This window comes from Watersipora subatra, chromosome 9 (assembly GCF_963576615.1).
Source record: "Watersipora subatra chromosome 9, tzWatSuba1.1, whole genome shotgun sequence".
Taxonomy (NCBI): domain Eukaryota; kingdom Metazoa; phylum Bryozoa; class Gymnolaemata; order Cheilostomatida; family Watersiporidae; genus Watersipora; species Watersipora subatra.
Genome location: NC_088716.1, coordinates 48,281,447 through 48,304,913, shown reverse-complemented (window position 1 = coordinate 48,304,913; position 23,467 = coordinate 48,281,447). Strand labels below are relative to the sequence as shown.

Genomic DNA, 23,467 nt, shown 5'->3' with positions numbered 1-23,467 from the left:
ACATTTGATAATAGTAGCAGAAGCTGAAGTTAGTGTTCTGGATAGGCCTTCTTATCTCCAAAATATGAGGAACTAACATCAGCTTCCTCTTTTTTTCTTTGTGATCTTCTTAAACCATATCTGGCATATCTAATAGGAAATACAAAAGTTTGATGGATGAGAATGAATAACGTTAGTTCAGGAGTTGTCTCTCCTTGCCCAAGTGATGCTACAAAATAGCTATAAATCAGTTGTTCGACTGACCAGCTTATTGCTATTGCACTAAAATAACAAATGAGAAAAACATAACAAATAGTTACAAATACAGTGCAGGTAGAGTAAGATGATTTTACATAAAGATGGTATACACTCTTTCAGTGTATGCATATATTATATGTACGATGTAAATAATATGTATGTACTAGTATTACAATATTTAAAGGGTTATACATACATGTTTTAGATAACATATATATGTACATCCATCACATCATTCAAAGGATTGGTCTCACACCATGCCTGAATGCATAAATAAAATGTTTGTAGTCATTCTTTTCAGTTTGGTTGTATCCTGTTCAGCAGTGTCCAGCGACCCTAACGCCTTTTTTCAAACTTTTAGTTTTCCATACAATCAAGTTTCTCTAGTGAATAAAACGGTCAAAATTAAGCAAAAACAAGCATCTAATTTCAGTCTTTTTGAATTACTAAACAAGGAAGTACACAAACCAGTCACACAATGCTAAGGATGTTTAGTAATCAACCCCATTTTAAATCAATTCAAACCCTTAAAACTAAACTTAAAATTAGGTTTCACTTACTCTAAGTAAGATGTAATCAACAAAAGACTGTAGGAATTTGGGAGCAGAAAAGTAAATTCAACCAACTAATAAGACCTGATCACATGATTATACATTTATAATTAATCACATGTACTATATGCTACATAATACTCTAGAGCAGGGTTTCCCAACTTTTTTCATTCGATTCTCCCCCTTTTGCTTTTTTATAAATTTGATTCCCCCTGCACTTTTAACTCACATGACTAAAAACAATCAATACAAATTATAATTCCATTCTAATGTACATATCTAACAATATAACAACACAATGTAAAACTTTATACAGCACACACACAACACAAAATAATACACGACCTTCGGCATGGCGGTGAATTGGTTTATGACTAGCTTAGCTTACCATCCAATCAAAATCTAGATAGATGTGTTTATATATATTTGGGTTCTGACTATAGTAGCTCATTATTAGCAACTAGTGTAATAGATAAAACCAAAAAAAAACAAATTGTTAAATGATGAAACCCAAACTCCTATGGTGCTGCAGGACATGAATTAAAAATTTATTCAATCAGACACTTCTCTGTTTCCCCCCTTGTATATTCAAAATTCCCTCCTAGGGGGAATTCCTCCCTGATTGGGAACCCCTGCTCTAGAGATGGTATCTTATTATCAAATAATTAACTTATAGCTCAGGTTCTTGGTTAGTTAAAGGTCTGCCTCCATTGAACTGTTATCATTTAAATGAGTTAAACTCTTAACCAATAATGAGACATGATTACCTAGTCATGCCTTTTTATTGGTCAAGCATTTTATTTGTTGCTACATCAACTAATGTTTTGAAGGTTAAACTCTATGGTATGAATATTTTGTAAGCAAATGAAGCCTCATTTTCTAATAACAGATATTTGAATAAATAAAAGATTTGTTCAGCCCTGGAATGCCTTTAAAGGTTTGCATCAACCTTTTCTAAAGATTTTTATAATATTTGCTTCATAATATTTTTTTCTCCTAAATGCTGTTAGTTCAGTCATATTATCACCATAAAAGCAGGATTAGGTGTTATGGATGGCTGAACAAAGCATTTGTATTGTTTATATATCTGAGTGTTATTTTCTTTGTTAGTAGCTGTTGTTGTCTACTAGTCTGGAGTGCTTGACCTGAAAATAGAAAGTCAGAGTACAATTCCTACTAATGTCACTGATGATGACATCGAACCTTGAATTTCTGCACTCTTAGCTGGGGTCTGGTAAGAAAAAGGTTTATTGACTGATGGAGGGAAGTGAATCTCACATACTCTTCAAGGAGGACTACGCTAAACTATTAGTTGCTATAGTCTACAGTGTTAGTTTTTAGAAAGAAATCAAAGATATTACGACGAAGGATTTTACATGTATTTTGCTTCTAAATAGCGCGAATGCCAGAAAAAGATGAAGAGACTACACCTAAACACAAACGGGTGTTTGTAACAATTAACGCATAGACATGAATATTTCTATAAACATAAATAATATCTGTAACACACAAGGTGACATATACCAATGTCTATAAGCTTCATGAAAGAATAGAGTGGAGTACTGCAGTTGCGGACTAAACAAATACAAATAAGTGGGCAAACAACTCCAAAATCTATGGTTGTATATCTCTTTTGTAACAAATCAACCCAGTTGAAGCCACATTTTTGCGGTCACGGTCACGGTCTGACTACTGCAGTCAGACCTTGTCAGTGGCTAAACAAATAATCATGTTGATGTAGTAGCATCTCAGTTAGTATCACTTGCTGTCTACTAGCAAGCAACTCGCTTTCATCTCTCCCAAAAACAGGGCCTTGTAAGAGGCTTACATGTACTGTTAGTAGTATTGAACACTACTAACTGGATTAACCACAGTTGTCCAGTCTGCCATTGCTATTTGTAAGTAGAATGTGTTGCTTACAGCCAACTATGGCTATCACTATTTAGTGAAGACAAACTGGAATCCTTGAAAAAATTATAGCAAGTTATTTATGAGAGGTATTTTTATTTTTATGATGAAGTACTTTCCTTAAAGTCAACTATCATTACTTGAGGAGAGACAACCCCCTACTTTGTACTTTTCAATCTTACTGAAGCACTTAGAGTAATATAGATGTATTTACTATATAATAACATTTATAATACTATACAGTATTATAATATTGTATAATATATTATATAATATATAATATAATACTATTACCATTACATTAAACTTGCTGGTGAAATATTTAAGAATTATTCGACAAGTGCCTTCCCTAAAGTCAAACTTATTGTTACATTTTTTTCTTGTATTCAAATTGTGTTTTTAATGGCACTTTATGAAAAACATTTCTTTTTGCATAGTGTGCTGGAAATTTTTGACACTAATCTCCATTGATGTATTCCATTCAACGATGCCACAATCATTCTAAGCTCAGTTGTTAAACTTCCTGAACAACCAACGGCCAAGAGTACACAAACAAGTAAATACATTGCCGGCTTTGTGACCAATAAGAGTGTTGCATAACAAATATGTAAAATATAAAAATAAAAACCACAAACAAGATGTACCAATTAAGGCAACTGCAAATTACAATGTATTTTGTGTGAATGCACACTTGGATGAATTATAAAACATAAATAGCTAACTACGTACGTACCTATTAGCTCCTCAAAAAACTAACTCACCAATATCGATTCTATCTGTCATGCTTTATATATTTATGATCCTTTGTTCAAAATAATTACTGAACCAGCAACCAAATAGTAAAAGCCACAGTATATGCTCAGATGATAAAATGTTGTGTCCAACGCAAAGCCGACCATTGCAATTTGTCACCACACGATTGTAGTACAAGTTAGGCATGATTACTTGTACTATTGTATTTTACGACATAAATGATATTGAAGTGTAATAAATTATGAAAAAAAATTGTAAATGTATTATTTACAACTCTTGTGGAAGTGCTCAAATAAGCTAAACAGTATACCAGCTCAAAAAAGCCACTATTTTATGTGTTCAACAGGAATGGCGATTTACCTATTCTTTATGCTTTCATAGAAAGAGAATGGAAGAAGGCACTGCATCAGCTCTTTCTGAGAGTCAGTCCTCAAGCGTAGTATACCGAGTTAGTGATGATGGGAAAATTAAAGTTCCAGCATTTATTTTCCGACCAGAGGTTTACACGAAAGTCAAAGCAGAGTTAGATAAACATAAGTGGATTGATTCAGACTATTTGCTTGCCACGTACCCTAAAAATGGTAAGTACAACTAAAATAAAGCTCTTCAGAGAGGTTTCACTTGTAGATAAGTCGTACGTAGTTTTACATTTTAAAGTTATGTCACTGTTTCCAAAGAAGCGTTGAAAATGTTGTGGAAGAAGCTATCCAGCTCAAAATGCTTGATCACAAAATAATATTTGATAAAAAAGCTTAATTTTTTACTGATGCTGCCTCGTAACAAAAACTGTCAATGCATCTAAAATGGTAACCCTGTAATAAACGTGTATGCAGGTGACTCTCGAGATGTTAAAATGTGTTTAAAGATTTAACAGCCTAGTAGCTATAACCACTGTCTGTGTTTTACACCATTTTTATTCAGTTCTACTAAGTTAATTAGAAAAGTACAGGTCAATGAAAACTGGTTAAAGTTTGGAACTGTCTCACTGAACTAGTTCTTGTGAACCTAAAACTTTCTCACTAAAACTATTAAAAGTACTTTATTAAATTTCAAGGTTTTTGTTTGCTGTTATTTAAAAAAAACTGCTGTTTAATATTTAAGGTACTCACTTTGCATGGGAGATGATGACCATGCTGCTCCAAGGGTCGGCAGAGGTTATCCAGCAACCTAAGCAGCTCCTAATGATTGACTTGGTTCCCATCAGCGAAAGCGAAGAGTGCTTTCCTTCTCCACGTGTATTCAACACCCACTACAGAACTGATGTTCTTCCAGCTGAGTTTAGAAAGGCAAAAACTGTAGTAGGTAAGAACAAGGCTGAAGGCCTTTTTAATCTTTAGTTGTAGTATGACTCATTTACACTGCTCAACTTATAGAGGTTGTATTATAGGTACTGGTACAGAAGTGGGTATAGTTATACTCTTTGTTTGCCTCATTTACTCTTGTCAAGTTAAACTTAGGCTCCACCACATACTTATAGTTAAATATACCTACCAGTTTGATGAACTGGTAGAAATTGTAACTGTGAATCTAAGTGATACATTTTACAAAGACAATCAGCTGTCTATCTTCCTCAGTAAGCTGAGGTAGAAACATACGAGAGTGACAACTACTGCTACAGTAAGCTGAGGTAGAAACATACGAGAGTGACAACTACTGCTACAGTAAGCTGAGGTAGAAACATACGAGAGTGACAACTACTGCTACAGTAAGCTGAGGTAGAAACATACGAGAGTGACAACTACTGCTACAGTAAGCTGAGGTAGAAACATACGAGAGTGACAACTACTGCTCGGGTTAATTGAATACCCAAGGTCTTTGTAGAAAAACTTTTACCTTTTGTTAACTTTTAGGTTTATAAATTTATTTCCCCTTTTGGTACACTGAGTTAACATCTCAAAGAGAAAGCATTTTAATTGTTAGTTTAATTTTTGTCTGAAATGGATTAAAAAATGAGAGAACTGTTACCTGGTCGTGTAAGAGATGCTTCTATTTTCAGCATTTGTCTTTTACATTATTTAGTGATGAGGAACCCGAAGGATGCCTTTGTTTCATCATACTTCCATGAGAAACGCCTAGTAAGTAAAACCTATCACTATGTTTATTTTGCATCAAATTTCACCTGCTCCCATATGTTTTCAGACTACATTGATTTCTGTCAACTCAGCTCTTTTGAACTCATTCAAAGATCTGAATTCATGTAAATTAGATACAAAATTGAAAAGTCAGGCTAAAACTTCATTGCTTCTGAGTTGACTTTTACATCACTAGCGTGTATGTTTCATTTACTGAATCTTATAAGACGGAGATACTCCGTGTCGTAAGACAAAATAGAAACCTGCTAAGTAGCTGTTGAAATGTGGCTGCTATGACCTAATTAAGTAATCTACTAGATGGCTGTAAAGCTGCGTTCATTACTATGACCTATTTAGTTAACCTTCGAGTTGGCTAAGAAACTGTGTTTATTGCTATGACCTAGTTGAGGAATCTACTAGGTTGCTGTAAAACTGTGTCTAGTACCATGACCTTTCTTGAATTGTTATATCTAATGAACTCTAACACATTCCACTAGCTCAGCATCGTAATTGCATTTTTTGTTTGTTTTAGAGCCCTCTCTTTGATCCTGTTAATCGTTCAGTACTAGCTTCTTTGAAACTTGAAGATTTCCTACAAACATTTTTGTACAACAAGGATACTGACTACGGGAGTTACTTTACCTACACGGAATATATGTGGTCTCGGAGAGCTGAGCCCAATGTACTCGTCATATTTTATGAGGATTTGAAGCTAGTAAGTAAATGATAAAGTGTTAAAATCTGTGAACTCCATTTACGATGCTAATAGGCCGTGCATTGGCCAAGGCAGTTTAGTTTGCATTTCCGTTGGCAACCCTTTTCAGTGGAAATTTTTTGCACTTAATAGATAGATTTAATGGTGTAAAGTTCATATCCAATGAGCTGCCATGCCTACCTTTCCCACTAGTGAGAGAATTTTCCGACTTTAGGTTTGGTAGATTTTAAGGAGCTGCCTCCTTTCACACTTAAATGTAATTGGCACTTTACAGAGTGAGTCAAGGTTTGTCCATTTATTACAAAAGTCAAGGTCAAACCATTGTTCGTTGTAATTTATTTTCTTGTCATGCATTCATGGTTCAAGCTTTGACATAGCTTGTGTAGCCAACATAAATGGTTCTCAAGAAATACAGTCAAAAATGTTGAAAAACAAGTCAAACACTTAGTCGCTATCTAGAAAGCTGGAAAAAACACGTTTTAAAAAGCCTAAAAGGTCTGTTTCCAATGGTGTATGCCTTCAACTTGTCTGCAAGGGCTTCCAGATTTACAGAACATGCTATCAGAGACTGACTAACAACAGCAAGATTGAGGTTGTTAGGAAAAAGTGCAGTGAGGTGAGTACTTTTTAGACTTGTGATACTTTACCACTCAAAAATTTAAGATGAGATAACGTGACTTACAATTACTCAATAAAATAATTATTTTGTAATTTAATTACATAATTAATAATTGTTATTAAGTTGGAAGGAATGCTGACATTGTAATCTGTAGGGCCTACAAACCAGTAGTAGTAGCTACTGATCAAGATGCTTGTATTCAGTTTGAAAAATAATTAAATTTTGATACAGCATGGCATTAATCATTAGTCTTGCCCTTGTTTATCAAATGGACAAATCATGCCTGTATTCACTCTGGTTTTTTAATGTAAGCTAACTAAGTGATTGTGATTTCCCCAGTCAATGTTGTCCTATCATTCGTTTAGCCACATGACGAGACTCCTACTCTCTTTGAGTGGGTACTACGCACACAAATCAACTACTCGCAAAGCGCAAAGCTCTCCTTCATATGGCCAAAACTGTGCCTGCTGGTATGTCCATCTATTCTGTAAATTAACTTGCAATATGATTTCGTCAGTTGCTTTGACTATGATTAAGTAATTGTTAATCAGTGCCCTGTGTTGTTTTGCAGTCCAACTTGTACTGGTACGGCACCAATGATTGGCATCACATCACCCTACAAGCAGCTATGGCCCCAACAACTGATTTAAACTCCTATCTACATCTTCAAGCATGATTTCGCATAAACAACTTGCTAATTTTGTGAGCGGTGCACCTGCCTACATATGCAGATAGATTGAAGAATGCTGGAACCATCAAACAGGAAGAATGTATACTTCAACGAACTTTGATCTAGACGCAGTTTCATTAAAGATGGCCTATCATAACGAGTGTTGTGACGAGTATATATGCGTCATAATCGATACACAATTGCGTAAATGGTGAAAATGTTGATCAATTCTGCCTCAACAGAATCAATTAGAAAGATTGTTCACCATGTACCTATGGTACCTTGTAACTTTTTATGTAAAGGGACAAGCAGAGAGCTGTGCCTCTAACTGTTGTAGTTTTTGGATACTACATTCCAGGTTCCCAAAGGGCAACTGAGTTAGAAACCTTCTCAGAGCACCAGTTCATATCTATGGCAGACATAATCAAACTACCATAAATACAGTGACTCCAAGCTATTGAGGATGTGAGGCCATCCTTGCCGATGCCATGACCCTTATCCAAGCTCTACCTGCCCAAGCCATTCCTTCAACATTCCGTAAACTTGCTGCTACCATTCTTGATGTGCTTATCGCTTATGCACATCAAAAATCGTGTCAGAGGCTGCTTGTGCAGATTTTGTGATTGACAATTATTGCAAGAATAGAATCACGGGGAGTGAGTGAAGCAGAAGGTAATAAGAAACTACAAAGCATTCTTCATTTTAATAATAAAGCTGTGAAGATATCAGACTGACAAGCCTCTGTAAAGTCTGGAAGCAACAAAGAAGTGAGGTTTGCATTCATCGCTTCACACTGGAAGACTACAGTCAAGCATGATACCTTGATACTCTACACTGCAACAACAAGATCATGCTACCAGCATAATATTAACCCTTATGCTCAACCAACCTCTATTATAGAGGACACGTGTCGAGGCAGACTCAAACCACCAAACCCAGACCACCAAGCTTAGCTTCCCAGTAGTTGGATTACAAGAGTGCACCACCACTCCCAGACACGTGTCGAGGCAGACACGTGTCGAGGCAGACACGTGTCGAGGCAGACACGTGTCGAGGCAGACACGTGTCTCGTGCTGCATGCATTTCATGCTGTTGATGACTATTCACAGGTGGTGATCGAATCTTTTGACATAGACTTTGCTATCATGGCACTTGCCCATGGTAAGAATATTAATTGCGGACTCTGTTTTTTTTATCAGACAGAGAGACAAGAAGTGGCTATTATATGTCATTGCAATGGTTTCTAAGTTTGGAGATAACCTACCAATGTGAAAATCTCATAGGTTTACACAGTTTCTCTGGCTGTGATGCAATTTCATCCTTTGCAGGCAAAGAGTAAATGAGTCATAGGAAACTCATCAAAACAGATGTCGACCTTTAGCAGGCAATGAAAGGACTCGGAGAATCATTTAAGTTTCGAAGCAATTGTATTCTCTCTGTGAGTCTTACACAGTCATGCAAACTTTATGGCCAAAAAAGATAGCATCTAGAAAATTGGCACAGACTTCAACTGACTATGGTACAGGTTTTTTTTGTTCAGGCCTGGGGCAAGTCAGTCCTTCCCTCCCTACCATCAATCGCTAAAAGAACATGTGCATTGTGTCAATTATGTAGCAGCTACCTACATGTACATGTATATGGAAGGAGGCAACAACACAACTTGCCAATGCACCATTTCCTCCTTTACATGGGTGGATAATAGATAAGGAAACCGATGAGTATGCACTAAAGTGTCATACCAGAATCATAATCTCACCTGATATTCTACAAGCAGTTCTATGTGAGTGTCGAAAGTCCAGCTGCCAAGAAAACTGATGCGCCGGTATCATGACAAAGCTGCCTTACACAGAGCTTTGCACATGCTCGCAGCATCCTTATTATTTTATATGATTCATCAGTGTTAGGTTATAAAACATAGTGTAATTATAGTGTTTTGATTTTTTGTTTTAAAATAAAGCTACTTAACCATTTATATATATATGTATATAGTTTACATGTGGGTGTAACTATCGTAGGATATGGAATGTTAGAAAATAGATAGAAGATGAATTTTGACTTTACCATTGACATCCTAAATCACTGCAAAATAATTATGAGAAAAAGTTGCAAATCTGATGCTTCTTTGGAAGGAATCTTATTTTCAGGGGAGATAAGTCTTAAAAAAATCATTTTTGTCAAATTTCTCATAGAAGTGGGAATGGCAGTTGCGGCAACTTTTCAGTTTTGAATTCTCCATACCAAAATTAGTCTAAATCACTGCAGAAATTGCCAATGAAAAGGGGTGCCAACGGAACATCATTGTTAGCTCTTTTGCCTGCTCGGCCCATAGCCTATAAGTATTTCGCGTTGTCTCATCTCTAAGATTTAAATAGTTGCCTTTAGACTTGGTTGAATTGCTACTTGCTGTTTCCTGGTTCATGAAAGTACTGTAGAAATATATTATAGCATGCTGCCGCTACGATCCAGAAGGTAAATGAGTTTATGGGTACGAGCAGATCTCCTGAGCTGGTTCAACAAATTGCTGAAGCTATTGATTTTAAGAGAATGAAACAAGCCAAGGTAGAAGCAAAGCCTAGCGAGACAGTGACCAACGTGGTAAGTTTACTCTTGGGATGCCTTAATGGACACAACTAATCATATTGCAAAAGTTGTGGAAGTAACATTAATTAACTGTAATGTAATACAGTCAAGCCCCCATTTAACACTACCTCTACACAAATCTTTCAACATACAACATCCGACATTACTAGCTTCAAAGTTTTGTAAAGAAAAGTAAAAACATTGGTAAAAATTAAAAGTAAATGATAAAATCAACACAACACATTCATTTTAACCGTGTCTATAGTAAGTTAATTAAAGCTGCCTTAAATACCTCTATTACCTCTATTACCTCTATTGCCAATTCTATACTTGAGATACTGTGTTTTTGAGGTAAGAATTAAAACATTTCTGATTTGTATTATTTCATTAATTTTGTGTTTATCCATTATTATGGCTTTCAAATCTACGTTTAGCTCAATTTTGTATAATAAATTTAAGTTAATGCTATCCGCTACTATTTGAACTATTTATGATTGCTTGTTGGGCTCTACAATGAATTCACAAACATAAGATAGGGTATACAGTAGACGCTTCTATAAGAAAAACCTCCCATAATGTAAATTCTTCTGAATGTGAAGAATTTATTTAAAGTTTTTGCTTCGTATTAGATTAGAAATTAAAAGCGAGTGATCCATCTCGATTTGAATAACAAGAGTGCCATACTTAGTCTTAAAGGTACAGTTTTTTCTCTCCGCACTTCGTAGAGAAAATTACTTTTGTTGATGTAATGGCCTATCTTGATGATGCTTATTCACAGCTGACAGCCAATCTTGTTGATCGCGAAGACCAACAGAAGATGTTCGAGAGGATGTATAGAAAAGGTGAGCGCTGAAAGTTCTTTCATATTTACATGTAGATAGTTCAGTAGTGGTCAAGGCTTACTTAGTAATTGGTGTATCAATTTGGTTATAACTTTAGCCAATGAGGAGGAGTGGTTTGCTGAGGTTGGCATGTAAGATCTGGTAACTATGAAGCCAGTTACTGTACCTTCAAAGAGCTTAGGTATACTTGAGGCACTCCTACAATGTATAGCTCCTATAACGTAAATTCCAGATAACGTAAAAAGTTTATGCAAAGTTTATGCTTCGTACTACGTAAAAAAGTCCATTTAACATAAGATGTCAAGTAGGGGCAACTTCTCAAACTCGATTTGAATGATAACATATTCCGCCGCACTTGTGAGAAACCCAGTGTACGTATAGCGTTATATCTATTATATATACAACTTGCATGACATTTTAGGTCATTCTTATAGACCGTCAGATCTGTCGACAAAACAGAAAATAGGTAGCTGCACAATCGTTGATAAATACTTAAAAGTGATCGACCGGTGCAGGCGCACCAGCGTTCGTTTACCAACCTATCAATAATGTCATGAGCTGTCAGTATCACCAAAAGCTATCTTTTATTTTAACCTTCACCCTTGGATACAGTTAGACGGCAAACAGGTAGACAAAATGGGCTGTAAATCGTTGTAAATAGGCGTCGATATGTGCATTTCTTATTAATTTGTTGTAAAATTACTACAATCATAGTCTATAAAACCAGTGAAATTGATCAGCAGAAGAAGATAAGTTGTCAATGCAAACTAATGATATTACCATAGACCTGATAACTATATATTAGTATAGTTAATAGGTTCATGGATATAGTTACAATGCAGCCAACAAGTTAAAAAGGTAAATCTAATTTTTTTCTTTTTATGGACAGTGATTCGAGTTCAGAAAGATCTTGGAACGAATTAGGTAATTTACATGTACTTTACTGTTCGTATAACGTAAATACTAAATTTTCTATAACGTAGACGTTCCTGGAACAAATTATTTACGTTGTAAAAGCGTCCACTGCACTGAGTTCAGGACCTTACAAAACACCATTGTCAACATGTTATATTTTTTTTCTACCTATTATGTTTAATGAGTGTATATGTTGACACAGACTTCTGTGAGGGTAACAAACCTAGTTTTGTATGATATAACAAGTTTTGTAGATGGTTCTTTTTTGCAGTAAGTCAAGATGATTAGGACTGTCTATGGTTGTAGCCTTTTGTATCAATTTCATAAATTACTATTAAACTTTTGTGAAAGATGGGGTGAATTCTAACAGATCCACAGGCTATGCCATGAGTGTGGAGAGTATGCCTTTTCAATCTTTTACTCCTTACAAAATGTACCCGTTGATTTGTACACCAAGATTATTTGTTGCTTGTGCCTACTTTTTTAATGTTCGTTTTTGTTGTATTACTTTTAAACAGATAATCTCAGGTTTAAACATTTTAGGTGGCATCGGAGACTGGAAGAACCATCTCACTGTTTCTCAAAATGAACAATTCGACGCCTTCTTAGCTGAATGGGAAGGTGGTAAAGGAATACCATTCCAATACTGATTGTAGTTTATGTAGTGCTATAAAACCATGTTAGATAATAAGTTGCATTTATATAAGTTTTCATGCAACTTTATGTTGTATGTCTTGTTTTAATTTTAGTTCTGAAAGACTGAAATTTTGTCTAATTTTGGTTTAAATGATGCTGTACTAACAACTTGATTAATAAATAACAGTTGTGTTATTTTATCTCTGAGAGATTTAAATATTTTTACCACTGACATCTGCTTTATAAATTATACCTAATAGCTAGTTGATATTGTTATTTATAGAGTTGTCTAAGTATTTGCTCATCAACTACAATTCTGATATGACCTTGTGTATAATTTTATAAACAAAAAATAATTTACTTGCTTGTCATCAGACAGGTTAAAATCGTAAATGTTTAAACGGCTTAAGATTGGCTTTGTACACAATGAAATATTAGCGGAATACCCAGCATTGCATGGGTATTAACAATCAGCTTATAAACAGTGAGAGGTAATATACTTGCCTGCCATTTGCAATTAGCCTGGCATATTGCCAATGGCTAATTTGACTAAGCTTACCAATAAGAGCTGTGAGAACAAGCATAAAATTATGTTGCGTCGTAATGGAAAGAGGTAGCATATCTTCACCCGCATAGTGACATACATATACTGCTCAACAAATTCATGGATCTTGTGTAGCCTAATTGGTAAGGTATTTGCCTGGCGAACGAAAAGTTTTGAAATAAAATCTTCTGCGATACGGATTCTCCGCAGCTAAATTTTAAAAATGTGCAAACTTTGATGGTTCTATAGACCGCGACTGTTACTGAGAGATACACACCTGTGACTCTGAGATAATAAGGTCAGAAGTGAGTTTTAGCTTGTTTCTTGCTCTACACTGGCTCCATAGCTTTAGCTCTGGTTAATGTTCTGGATAGGCCTTCCTATCTGCATAACGTGAGAAACTACCATCAGCTCCCTCTTCTCTTCTTTGTGATGTTCTTGAACCACATCTAACAGGAAATATGAAAGGTTGATGGATGAGAAGGAATGACGCTAGTTCAGGAGTTGTCTCTCCTTGCCTAAGTGATGTTACAAAATAGTTATAAATCAGTTATTCGACTAACCAGCCTATTGCTGTTGGACTAAAATAAGAAATGAGAAAAACATAAGAAATAGTTACAAATAAAGTGCAGGTAGAGTAATATGATTTTGCTTACAGGTTGACTTGCAAGAAAAGTCACATTACAGTTATTTGGTATCAAAAGATTCACCATGTCTTACTCTGTTGTGTTGTAGGTGCCAAATATGTGGAAATGTGATTACAAGCTCTTAAAAGCTCAAAAACGGAAAGCCGCCGTAGATTTAAATCTCTTTATTTCGATGACGTAGTCATGAAATTTAGTTATTGTCTTGTCACTTGATGTTCTCACGTGAATTGAAAGGCCAATAAACAGCTCAATATAAAACTTATCGTAACACTAGTTTATGACAAACACTTCGGGTTTTACCGAAGACCCCGTATCAAATATAGATACTCGCTACTTTACAGTTTTGTTTCGGCCTGGTCTAATTGGCAAGTCGTAATCTGATCATGTGACCCAATACTTCGCAAATAATTTTTGCAGCACTTTTTGATTATCACAGGTGACCAACAGGCTCGTCATGATTATCAGACAATGATATGTACTCCTTCGTGGTAACGCTAAAAAATTAAATTAATTTTTACGGTAAGTTATAAAATATCATTGTGAAAAGTGACAGCATCTACAATGACGATAAAACAGACGCGTAAGAACAATAGACATGGTTTTATTGAATGCGTGAAGTATATTTGTGAAAATATTTCGACGAATAAGGTTGCATGAAAGTGTAAACAGAAACCACCTCTCACAGCTACGTCACATTTGAGCTATTTTGGAAAGAGAATCCAAACTACGGCGGTCTCGTGTGGCTGCGATTAACTGTTCGTTTTTTAGCTTTTAAGAGCTTGTAATCACATTCCCACATATTTGGCACCTACAACACAACAGAGTAAGACATGGTGAATCTTATGATACCAAATAACTGTTATCTGAATTTTGTTGCGAGTCAACCTTTAAAGTTGGTGTACACTCAGAAGAGTGTAAACATATATATATTATATGATAAAATTATATACTTACATTAGATAATATATGTACTTCCATCACAAAATTCAAAGGATTTGTTTCACACCATGCCTAAATGCCTGTCGTCACTTTTTTCAAGTTCAGCTGTTTCCTGTTCACAGTGTCCAGTGACCTAAAGACCTTTTTTCATATTTATGGAGTTCCACACAATCAAGTGTCTCTAGGGAATAAAATGATCAAAATGAAGTAAAAATAAGCGTCTAACTTACCTCTCACTGAAGTACTAATCAAGGAAGTACACAAGCTAGTCACAGAATGCTAAGGCTGTTCAGTAACGAACCCTGTTTTAGATCTATTCATACCTTTAAAACTTAAAGTAAAAATCAGGTTTTGCTTACTCTATCTGAGTAGGATGTAATCTGCAAAGAACTGTAGGAGTTTGGGAGCAGAAAAGTAAATTCATGCCTTTTTATTGGTCAAATATTTTATTTGTCGCTACATAAAAATAATCTTTTTCTGGTTAAATTCGATCTTAAGAATCTTTTGCATGCAAATGTCTCATTTTCTCACAATAGCAGTTTAAATGAAACCTTTTCCGCTACGAGATGTCTTTAAAACTTTGAATCAACCTTTTTTAAATATTTTATAACCTCTGCTCTGTGATATATTTCTCTTAAATGCTGTAAGTTGTGTCATGTTATCAACAAGAAGGGAGGAGTAGGGGTTATGGAGGGATAAGCGAAGAGGGTGTATTGTTTTATAATATCTGAGTGTCATTTACTTGTGACCTAGTAGTCCAGGTGCTCGACCTTCAAATAGCAGGCTGGAGTACAATTCCTAAAAAGGTTACTGTTGATGACAGCAAAAGGCATTTGACCTCAAATTCAGTCTTTATCAAATTAACTTATTCAGTTTGGTTGACACTCTGAAAGCAATCACCTAGCTGGAGTTTGGTTACAAACAAGCTTACTAAGTGATGTAGACCAGTGAATCTCATTTACATTTGATGTATTACATTATTTAGTGGTCACGGTCAGCTAACTGCAATATGAGAATCAGCGGCTAAGCCAATCAGTGTCTAAAAAACAAGAAATCATTTTGGTGTAGAAAAGTCCTAGATATTAACACTCACTATCTTGCCGTACTAGTGTCAAGCTTTACTAACTGAACTAACGTCAGCTTTTTCTCTGCAGTATCCATCTGTAAGTAGAATGGGTTCCTTACAACTAACTACGGCTGTCACTATCTAGTGAAAGCCAGGCAAGAATCTAGAAAAATTACAACCAGTTGTTATTAGCAACTCTTGTGAAAGAGCTCAAATAAGCTAAACAGTATACCACCTCAGGAAAGTCACCATCTAATGTGTCCAAAGAAGAATGGTGAGTCACCTGATCTTTATACTTTTATAGAAGGAAAATGGAAGAAGGCACTGCATCAGCTCTTTCTGAGAGTCAGTCCTCGAGCATCGAATACCGAGTTAGTGATGATGGGAAAGTTAAGGTTCCTGCGTACATTCCCCGACCAGAGGTTTACAAGAAAGCGAAAGCAGAATTGGAGGATTATAAATGGATTGATTCAGATTATTTTCTCGCGACCTACCCTAAAAATGGTAAGTACAACTAAAACACTTCACTGAAGTTACATTCTAAGATATGCCGTTGTTTCACATAATAAACTCGTGTCAGCAGTTGCCGACGAGGCATTCACAAAAGGTGGTCTCAAGGCTGCTTTACCTCAAAACAATATATGATAGAAAGACATAACTTGTGGCGATGTGGTAGTTTAACAAAGACTGCAAATACATCTAAAATATTGACATTGTAATAAAGGTGTATGCAGGTGCTTATTGGGATGTTAAAATGTGTTTAAAGACCTATCAGCAACCTAACAGCTAACCAGTTTCTATTTTACACTATTTCTATTCGGTTCCACTGTAAGTTTATTGTAAAAGTACAGATAAATGAAAAACTGGTTAAAGTTTGGAACTATCTTATTGAAGAAATTATTCTACACCTAAACTTCTTCACTAAAACTATTATAAGTAATTTAATAAATTTCAAGGTTTTCGTTTGTTATTATTTATAACCAAATTTGTGTTTAATATTTTAGGTACCCACTTTGCATGGGAGATGATGACCATGCTGCTTCAAGAGTCAGCAGAGGTTATCCAGCAACCTAAAGAAGTTCTTCTTGTTGACGTGGTTCCCATCAGCGAAAGTGGAAAGTGCTTTCCTTCTCCGCGTGTCTTCAACACTCACTACAGAACTGATGTTCTTCCAGCTGAGTTTAGAAAGGCAAAAACTGTAGTGGGTAAGAACAAGAACATAGGCCTTTTAATCTTTAGTTGCAGTATGAGTCATTTACACTGCTCAACTTATACAGGTTGTGTTATAGGTACTGGTACAGAAGTGGTTATAGTTATACTCTGTGTTTGCGTCATCTACACCGGTCAAGTTAAACTTATGCTACATAGCATACTTATAGTTAATCATACATACCAGTTTAATAAACTCATGGGAATCTTGACTGGAAATTTAAATGATACGTTTTTAAAGACAATCAGCTAGCTGTCAAACTCTCAGAGTAAGCTGAGGCAGAAACACATGACAGCAACATTAACTATTGCTAGGGTAAATCAAATACTCAGTGCATTTGTGGAAAAACCTTTAGTTTTACTCAACTTTTAGGTTTATGAATTGTTTTCTCTTTTTTATACCTTGAGTTCAGATATCAAAGAGTTCAAATATCAAAGAGTTCAGATATCAAAGAGTTCATATATCAAAGAAAAAGCATTTTAGTTGTTAGTTTAATTTTTTCTCTGAAATGGATTAAAAAGTGAAACAATTGTTATCTGGTCATGTAACAGATGCTTCTTTTTTCAGTATTTGGCTTTTTCACTTTTTAGTGCTGAGGAACCCGAAGGATGTCTTCGTTTCATCATACTTCCATTATAGGCGTCTAGTAAGTAAAACCTATTACTATGTTTATCTTGCTTCAAGTTTCACCTGCTTCCATATGTTTTCAGACTGCATGGATTTCTGCCAACTCAGCTCTTTTGAACTCATTCAAAGGTCTGAATCTAGACAATTTAGTTACAAAATTAAAAAGTTAGGCTAACACTGCATTGCTTCTGAGTTGACTTGTACATCACTACTGTCCATGTTTCATTCACTGAATCTCGTGAGGAGAGAGTATTCCATGCCTTATGAAAAAATAGAAACATTTTAGGTAGCTATGGTGTGTCTGCTGTTATGACCTAATTAAGTAACCTACTAGATGGCTGTGAAGCTGCATTCAGTACTATGACCTATTTAGTTAATCTTCGAATTGGGTGTAAAATTGTATCCAGTGCTATGCATGACCTAGTTCAAAAACCTACTAAGTAGTTCTAAGACTGTGTCCAGTGCTATGACCTAGTTAAGGAGCCTACTAGGTTCCTAACCTAGGTCATACCACTGGACATAACTAGGTCGCTGTAAAACTGTGTCCATTACTATAGCTTTTCTGTAACTGTTGTATCTAGCACGCTCTTTGTGGCATACGATGCCCTACAAGATGAAATTATTCGCGGAGTTAAATTTCGTGAAAATTGTTTTTTTATGCATATTCGTGGACTAAATTATTCGCTGATAAACGCATTTGCAAATAAATTAATCTGTGAAAGCAGATAGCAATAGAGTAAAACCTTCGGTTGCGTATACCACGTGTTTAGGTTTCTATTTAGCTGAGAAATTTATGTTGATCATGCCAAGCTATAGATTTTTGGCTGCAACCCGAAGTATTCATAAATATTCATGAATTGGAAAGCCTTTGGTGAACCAACAAATTGTGGTAAGTTATGAGTTTTTTCAACGTAAAGAACTGCAGAAGAGATTATTGCAAAGATGATGCGGTGCCGAATTCCGAATAACTTGTGACCAATTTGAATAATTTTGTAAAAGAAGTGTGATGCATTGGCAATGGTCTTAACTCAAAGTTCCAGCCATTATTTTAAAAGAGTTTAGAACTCAACTACCTTTACTAACTCTGCCTAGCGGCTAGTTTTTAAATTGGGGTAGTAGTTATTCTTCCTTGTGTTAAAAATAAAACTAATTATTGAGTAACTATTCTTAGATTTTAATAATTCGTGGAACTGACTGTATGCAAATTTGCAAATTTTTAAATCCATCGAATAATCTCATCATGTAGGGTTAATTGACATAAGTTCAGCATTATAACTGCTGCTTGTTTGTATATCATTTGTTTGTTTTAGAGCCCTCTCTTTGATGCTGGTGATCATTCAGTAGTAACTTCTTTAAAACTAGAAGATTTCCTACAAAAGTTTTTGTACAAAGATATTGACTACGGGAATTACTTTACCTATACAGAATATATGTGGTCTCGGAGAGCAGAGCCCAATGTACTCGTCATCTTTTATGAGGATCTGAAGCTAGTAAGTAAATGAGAAACTGTTAGAACCTGTGAACTCCATTTACGATGATAAGTCTTTCATGTAGTCTCATTTTTAAGATCTAAATGGTTGCCTTTAGACTTGGTCAACTTGCTACTTGCTATTTCCTGGTTCAGTAAAGTACTGTAGAAGTATTTTATAGCATGCAGCCGCTACGATTCAGAAGGTAAATGAGTTTATGGGTACGAGCAGATCTCCTGAGCTGGTTCAACAAATTGCTGAAGCTATTGATTTTAAGAAAATGAAACAAGCGAAGATAGAAGCAAAGCCTAGCGAGACAGTGACAAACGTGGTAAGTTTACTCACGGAGATTGCAAAAATTGTAAAAGCAACATTAATTTATGTACAGTTATACCACATTTTGCAACTACCTCTACATAAATCTTTCAACATACAAAATCCATCCTTACTAGCCCCATTATAAACTTGTTAATAAATGTAAAAGCATTGGTAGAAGTTAAAAGTAAATGATGAAATAAATAAAATACATTAATGTTAAGCGTGTCTATGGTAGGTTAATTAAAGTTGCCTTAAAAATCACTATCACTCTATTACCAAACCAAAATATTGCCAACCCTACACTTCAGATATTGTGTCTCTGAGGAGAAAATAAAAAACATTTCTTACTTTTATTATTTTACTACCTGAATGCCTGCCTTTGCACGGATAATAAAAAAAGTTGTTGTAAAGACAATTCAATGTTCGAATAAAAGTGTTTTGTGTATTTCTGTGAAGCCTACTGTGTTTATTTCTGTGTACTGTGTTTATTTCTGTGTAATTCATACTGTACCGGCTGATGTGCCTACTACAGCTTTAAATTGATTACAATTGTCTTGTTTGACTTGTGAGTTTAACCACTTTCTTTCACGTCGTGTACAGTCAGGCATTTTTCTTCTGGTATGGCTTTGTGCATAATACTAGCCGCAATGTTGAGCGTGAAGCCAAGAAAGATTAGCATTTATAATAAGTACATGCCCAATTTATTCTATGGCGCAGCAAGTTAGACAGCGCATTGGATCAATGCCCGTCTACACAACTGGAGGGTGTGAATTCAAATCTGGTGCGCAGCGGAGTTCTCATTCCTAAAACTTTATCGCTATAGCTAGACAGATAGACAGACAGACACCTAGTGCAATTTACATAGATTAATTTTGTCTTGACTCATTATTCTGGCTTTTACATTTATTTTGGTACATTTTCGTTTAATAAATTTAATTTAATGCTATCTGGTATTATTCAAACTATTTATAATTGCATTTTGGTCTCCGGAATTAATTAACAGAAATAATATATACAGTAGATGCTCCTTTAATGTAAATTTTAAAGAACTGTAAAGAAAGCATAAACTTTTAATAATGAACATTTATTTAAAGTTTATGCTTCGTATTAGGTAAGAAATTAAAAGCAAGTTTTCAATTTCAATTTGAATAGCGAGAGTTCCATACTTGGCTCTAAAGGCACCGTTTTCTATTTTTGCATCTCAGAGAGAAAATGACATTATTATTATACGCCGTCTATTTTTTTTTTTTGTTAGCCATATGTGTGATCTTTTTCTTTGCAGCATAGACCTTACTGTAAACAAAAAATGGAAACAATCAATTCAAATTGACATTAAAGGTGTGCGCCCCTTAACTTCACGTGAAATTATTGTGATCGTTGACCCTAAGCTAAGTGTGAGTGATAAGAAAAACTGAGAAAAGATGTCAATACAAACTAATAACACCACAGTTACTGTACAGTCATTACATTAAGATGTTAAGTTTAGTTTTTTTTCTTTCTAAAGTGTTATAGAGGAGAGTTTGGGAAGATTTAGGAATAGATTAGGCTATTCAAAATGTATACATGTATATAACATATAATGTTTACATAAATTATAATGTAAACCAATCCCTATAATGTAATGTTGTCTTAATGGATTATTTACATTGTAGGGACGTTTTTGCTAAATCATTAAATTTGCTTCATGCTAGTCAGTTGAGAAATTTTCTTATTCACTTGTTGACAAAAAACAGCATATTCTTTACTTTTCTGAAAGATCCATACATTTGATGCAAGAATTTCGTAACTGATGTACTTGTGTGACCAGTTAGCTGGGACAAATAAACATGCTGATGATGTCTATTCACAGCTCGCTGCCAATCTTGTTGATCGCGAGGACCAGCAGAAGGTGATAGAGTGTATGTATAGGAAAGGTAAGCGCTGAACATTTTTTCATATCTAGATAGTTAAGTGTTGTCCAAGACTTACTTAGTAATTTGTGTATTAACTAGTTTATAACTTTAGCCGATTGGAAGGAGTGGTTTGCTGAGGTTGGCATGTAAGATCGGGCAACTATGAAACCAGTTACTGTACCTTCGAAAAACTTAGATATACAGTAGACGCTCTTATAACAACAAACCTTCAATACAGTAAATTTCAGATACCGTAAAAAATTTATGCAAAGTTTTTGCTTCATATTATATAAAAAAATTCCACATAACGTAATGTGTCAAGTAAGGGCATCTTCTCAAATTTGATTTGCATGGTAGCATGTTTCACCGCACTTGTGAAAAAAACGACGTACGTATAGCATTATATCTATTATATACAACTTCCATGACATTTTAGTTCGTCGTGATAGATCGTTAGACGTGTTGTCAAAACAGAGAATAGGTAGCTGCGCAATTGCTCATAAGTACTTGAAGGCAATCGATTGGTGCAGGTGTTACAGCGTCGGTCTACCAGTCTAAACGTCACGAGTTGAAAGTATCACCAAAAGTTTATCTTTGATCCTAACCTTCACCCCTGGATACAGACAGACGCTGAACAAGTGAACACTGCTCTTTTTATAGTAAAATATATTTTTGTTTTGCGTATATATATACACAATGATACAATGTATACAATAATATATATATGATTTATATATATATATATATTATATATATATTAACCATACCATATATTATTTATATATGGTTAGGATATAAGATCACTTTAGATGATACTCCAACTCGTGACGTTCAGATTGGTAGACTGAGGCTGTAGCACCTGCACCAATCGATTGCCTTTGTATTTATGAACATTTTTTGTCGACACATTTAATGATCTATTACGATAAACTAGAATGTCACGAAAGTTATATATAATGTTATACGGGCAGCAATTGTTCTTTCGCAAGTGCGGCAAGATAAACTAACATTAAAATCGAATATGAAAACTCGCCCGACTTGACACTTTACGTTATATGGAAGTTTGTTTTGCAGTAGGAAGCAAAAACTTCACATAAATTTTTTACGTTATTTGGAAATTACATTATAAGAGGTATACGTTATAGGAGCATCTACTGTATTTATATTGTAGGAGCGCCTGCTGCAGTGAGTTCAGGACCTTATGAAATAATATTTTCAACATGTTATATCATTTTACTACCTATCTTGTATAATGAGTGTGTGTGTTCACACAGATTTCTGTGAAGATAACAAACCTAGTTTTGTATGATGTAACAAGTTTTGTACTCAGTTCTTTCTTGCAGTAAGTCAAGGAGACTAGGATTGTCTATGGTTGAAGCCTTTTGTATCAATTTCATATATTAATATTAAACTTTTGTGTACGGCGGGGATGCATTTTAGCAGATCCGCAAGTTATGTCATGATTATGGAGAGCTTTCTTGTCAATGTTTTGCTTCTTGCAAAATGAACACTCTGATGAAGACTATTTGTTGCTAATGTTTTTTTTACAATATTGATTTTTATGGTTTTACTTTTAAAACAGATAATCTCAAGTTTAAATATTTTAGGTAGCATTGGAGACTGGAAGAACCATCTCACCGTTGCTCAAAATGAACAATTCGATGCTTTCTTGGCTGATTGGGAAGGTGGTAAAGAAATACCATTCCATTACTGACTCTGGTTTACATGGTGCTGTACAACATATTAAATAATAAACTGTGTATATTTAAGCTTTCATACATTTATATATTATTTGTCTTGTTTTCATTAGCTTTCTGAGAGTTTAAAATTTTGTTTAATTGTGGTTCAAATGATGCTGTATCAACCACTTAATTAATAATTACAATTATGTTATTTTATCTCTGATAGATTTGAATATTTTTTCTACTAACACCAGCTTTATAAATTATACTTAATAGCTAGTTAATATTGTTATTTATAGGATTGTCTGTATAATTGCTTATCAACTACTATTCTCATATGAACAGATGTTACTCGCTATAATAGTAGCAGAAGCAAGTTTCCGCTTGCTTCTTGCTCCACCTAGGAGCAAGGCTAAGGCTTCATAGCCGTTGGCTAAGGCTTCAGCCTTAGCCAAGGTTACTGTTCTGGATGATCTAATAATAAATACAAAAGGTTGATGGATGAGAATGAATAATGTTATTTTAGAAGTTGTCCTCTTTTACCTACATATGAGCTGCTACAGAATAGTTATAGG

General features: G+C 34.9%; 2 protein-coding genes across 3 annotated transcripts in view; both read left to right on the top strand.

Annotated features, from left to right (window-relative positions):
* The window catches only part of LOC137403680 (sulfotransferase 1E1-like), a 24,514-nt gene extending 1,047 nt beyond the window's left edge, over positions 1 to 23,467 (top strand). Inside the window, exons 1-8 of one of the 2 annotated variants that reach the window (XM_068089679.1) lie at positions 15,697 to 15,791; positions 15,999 to 16,198; positions 16,699 to 16,899; positions 17,495 to 17,550; positions 18,842 to 19,021; positions 19,182 to 19,331; positions 21,168 to 21,231; positions 22,818 to 23,466. In XM_068089679.1, the coding sequence (XP_067945780.1) occupies positions 16,006 to 16,198; positions 16,699 to 16,899; positions 17,495 to 17,550; positions 18,842 to 19,021; positions 19,182 to 19,331; positions 21,168 to 21,231; positions 22,818 to 22,924 (951 nt within the window). In that variant the 5' untranslated portion in view covers positions 15,697 to 15,791; positions 15,999 to 16,005 and the 3' untranslated portion in view covers positions 22,925 to 23,466. Of the gene's footprint in view, positions 1 to 15,696; positions 15,792 to 15,998; positions 16,199 to 16,698; positions 16,900 to 17,494; positions 17,551 to 18,841; positions 19,022 to 19,181; positions 19,332 to 21,167; positions 21,232 to 22,817 lie in introns of those variants that run through there. The other variant, XM_068089680.1, reaches the window with a different exon arrangement.
* Positions 3,836 to 12,733, top strand: LOC137403679 (sulfotransferase 2A1-like). The gene is made up of 7 exons (XM_068089678.1): positions 3,836 to 4,030; positions 4,551 to 4,751; positions 5,469 to 5,524; positions 6,054 to 6,236; positions 9,971 to 10,120; positions 10,884 to 10,947; positions 12,406 to 12,733. The coding sequence occupies exons 1-7, from the start codon at positions 3,838 to 3,840 to the stop codon at positions 12,510 to 12,512; spliced, it is 954 nt and encodes a 317-aa protein (XP_067945779.1). The 5' UTR covers positions 3,836 to 3,837; the 3' UTR covers positions 12,513 to 12,733.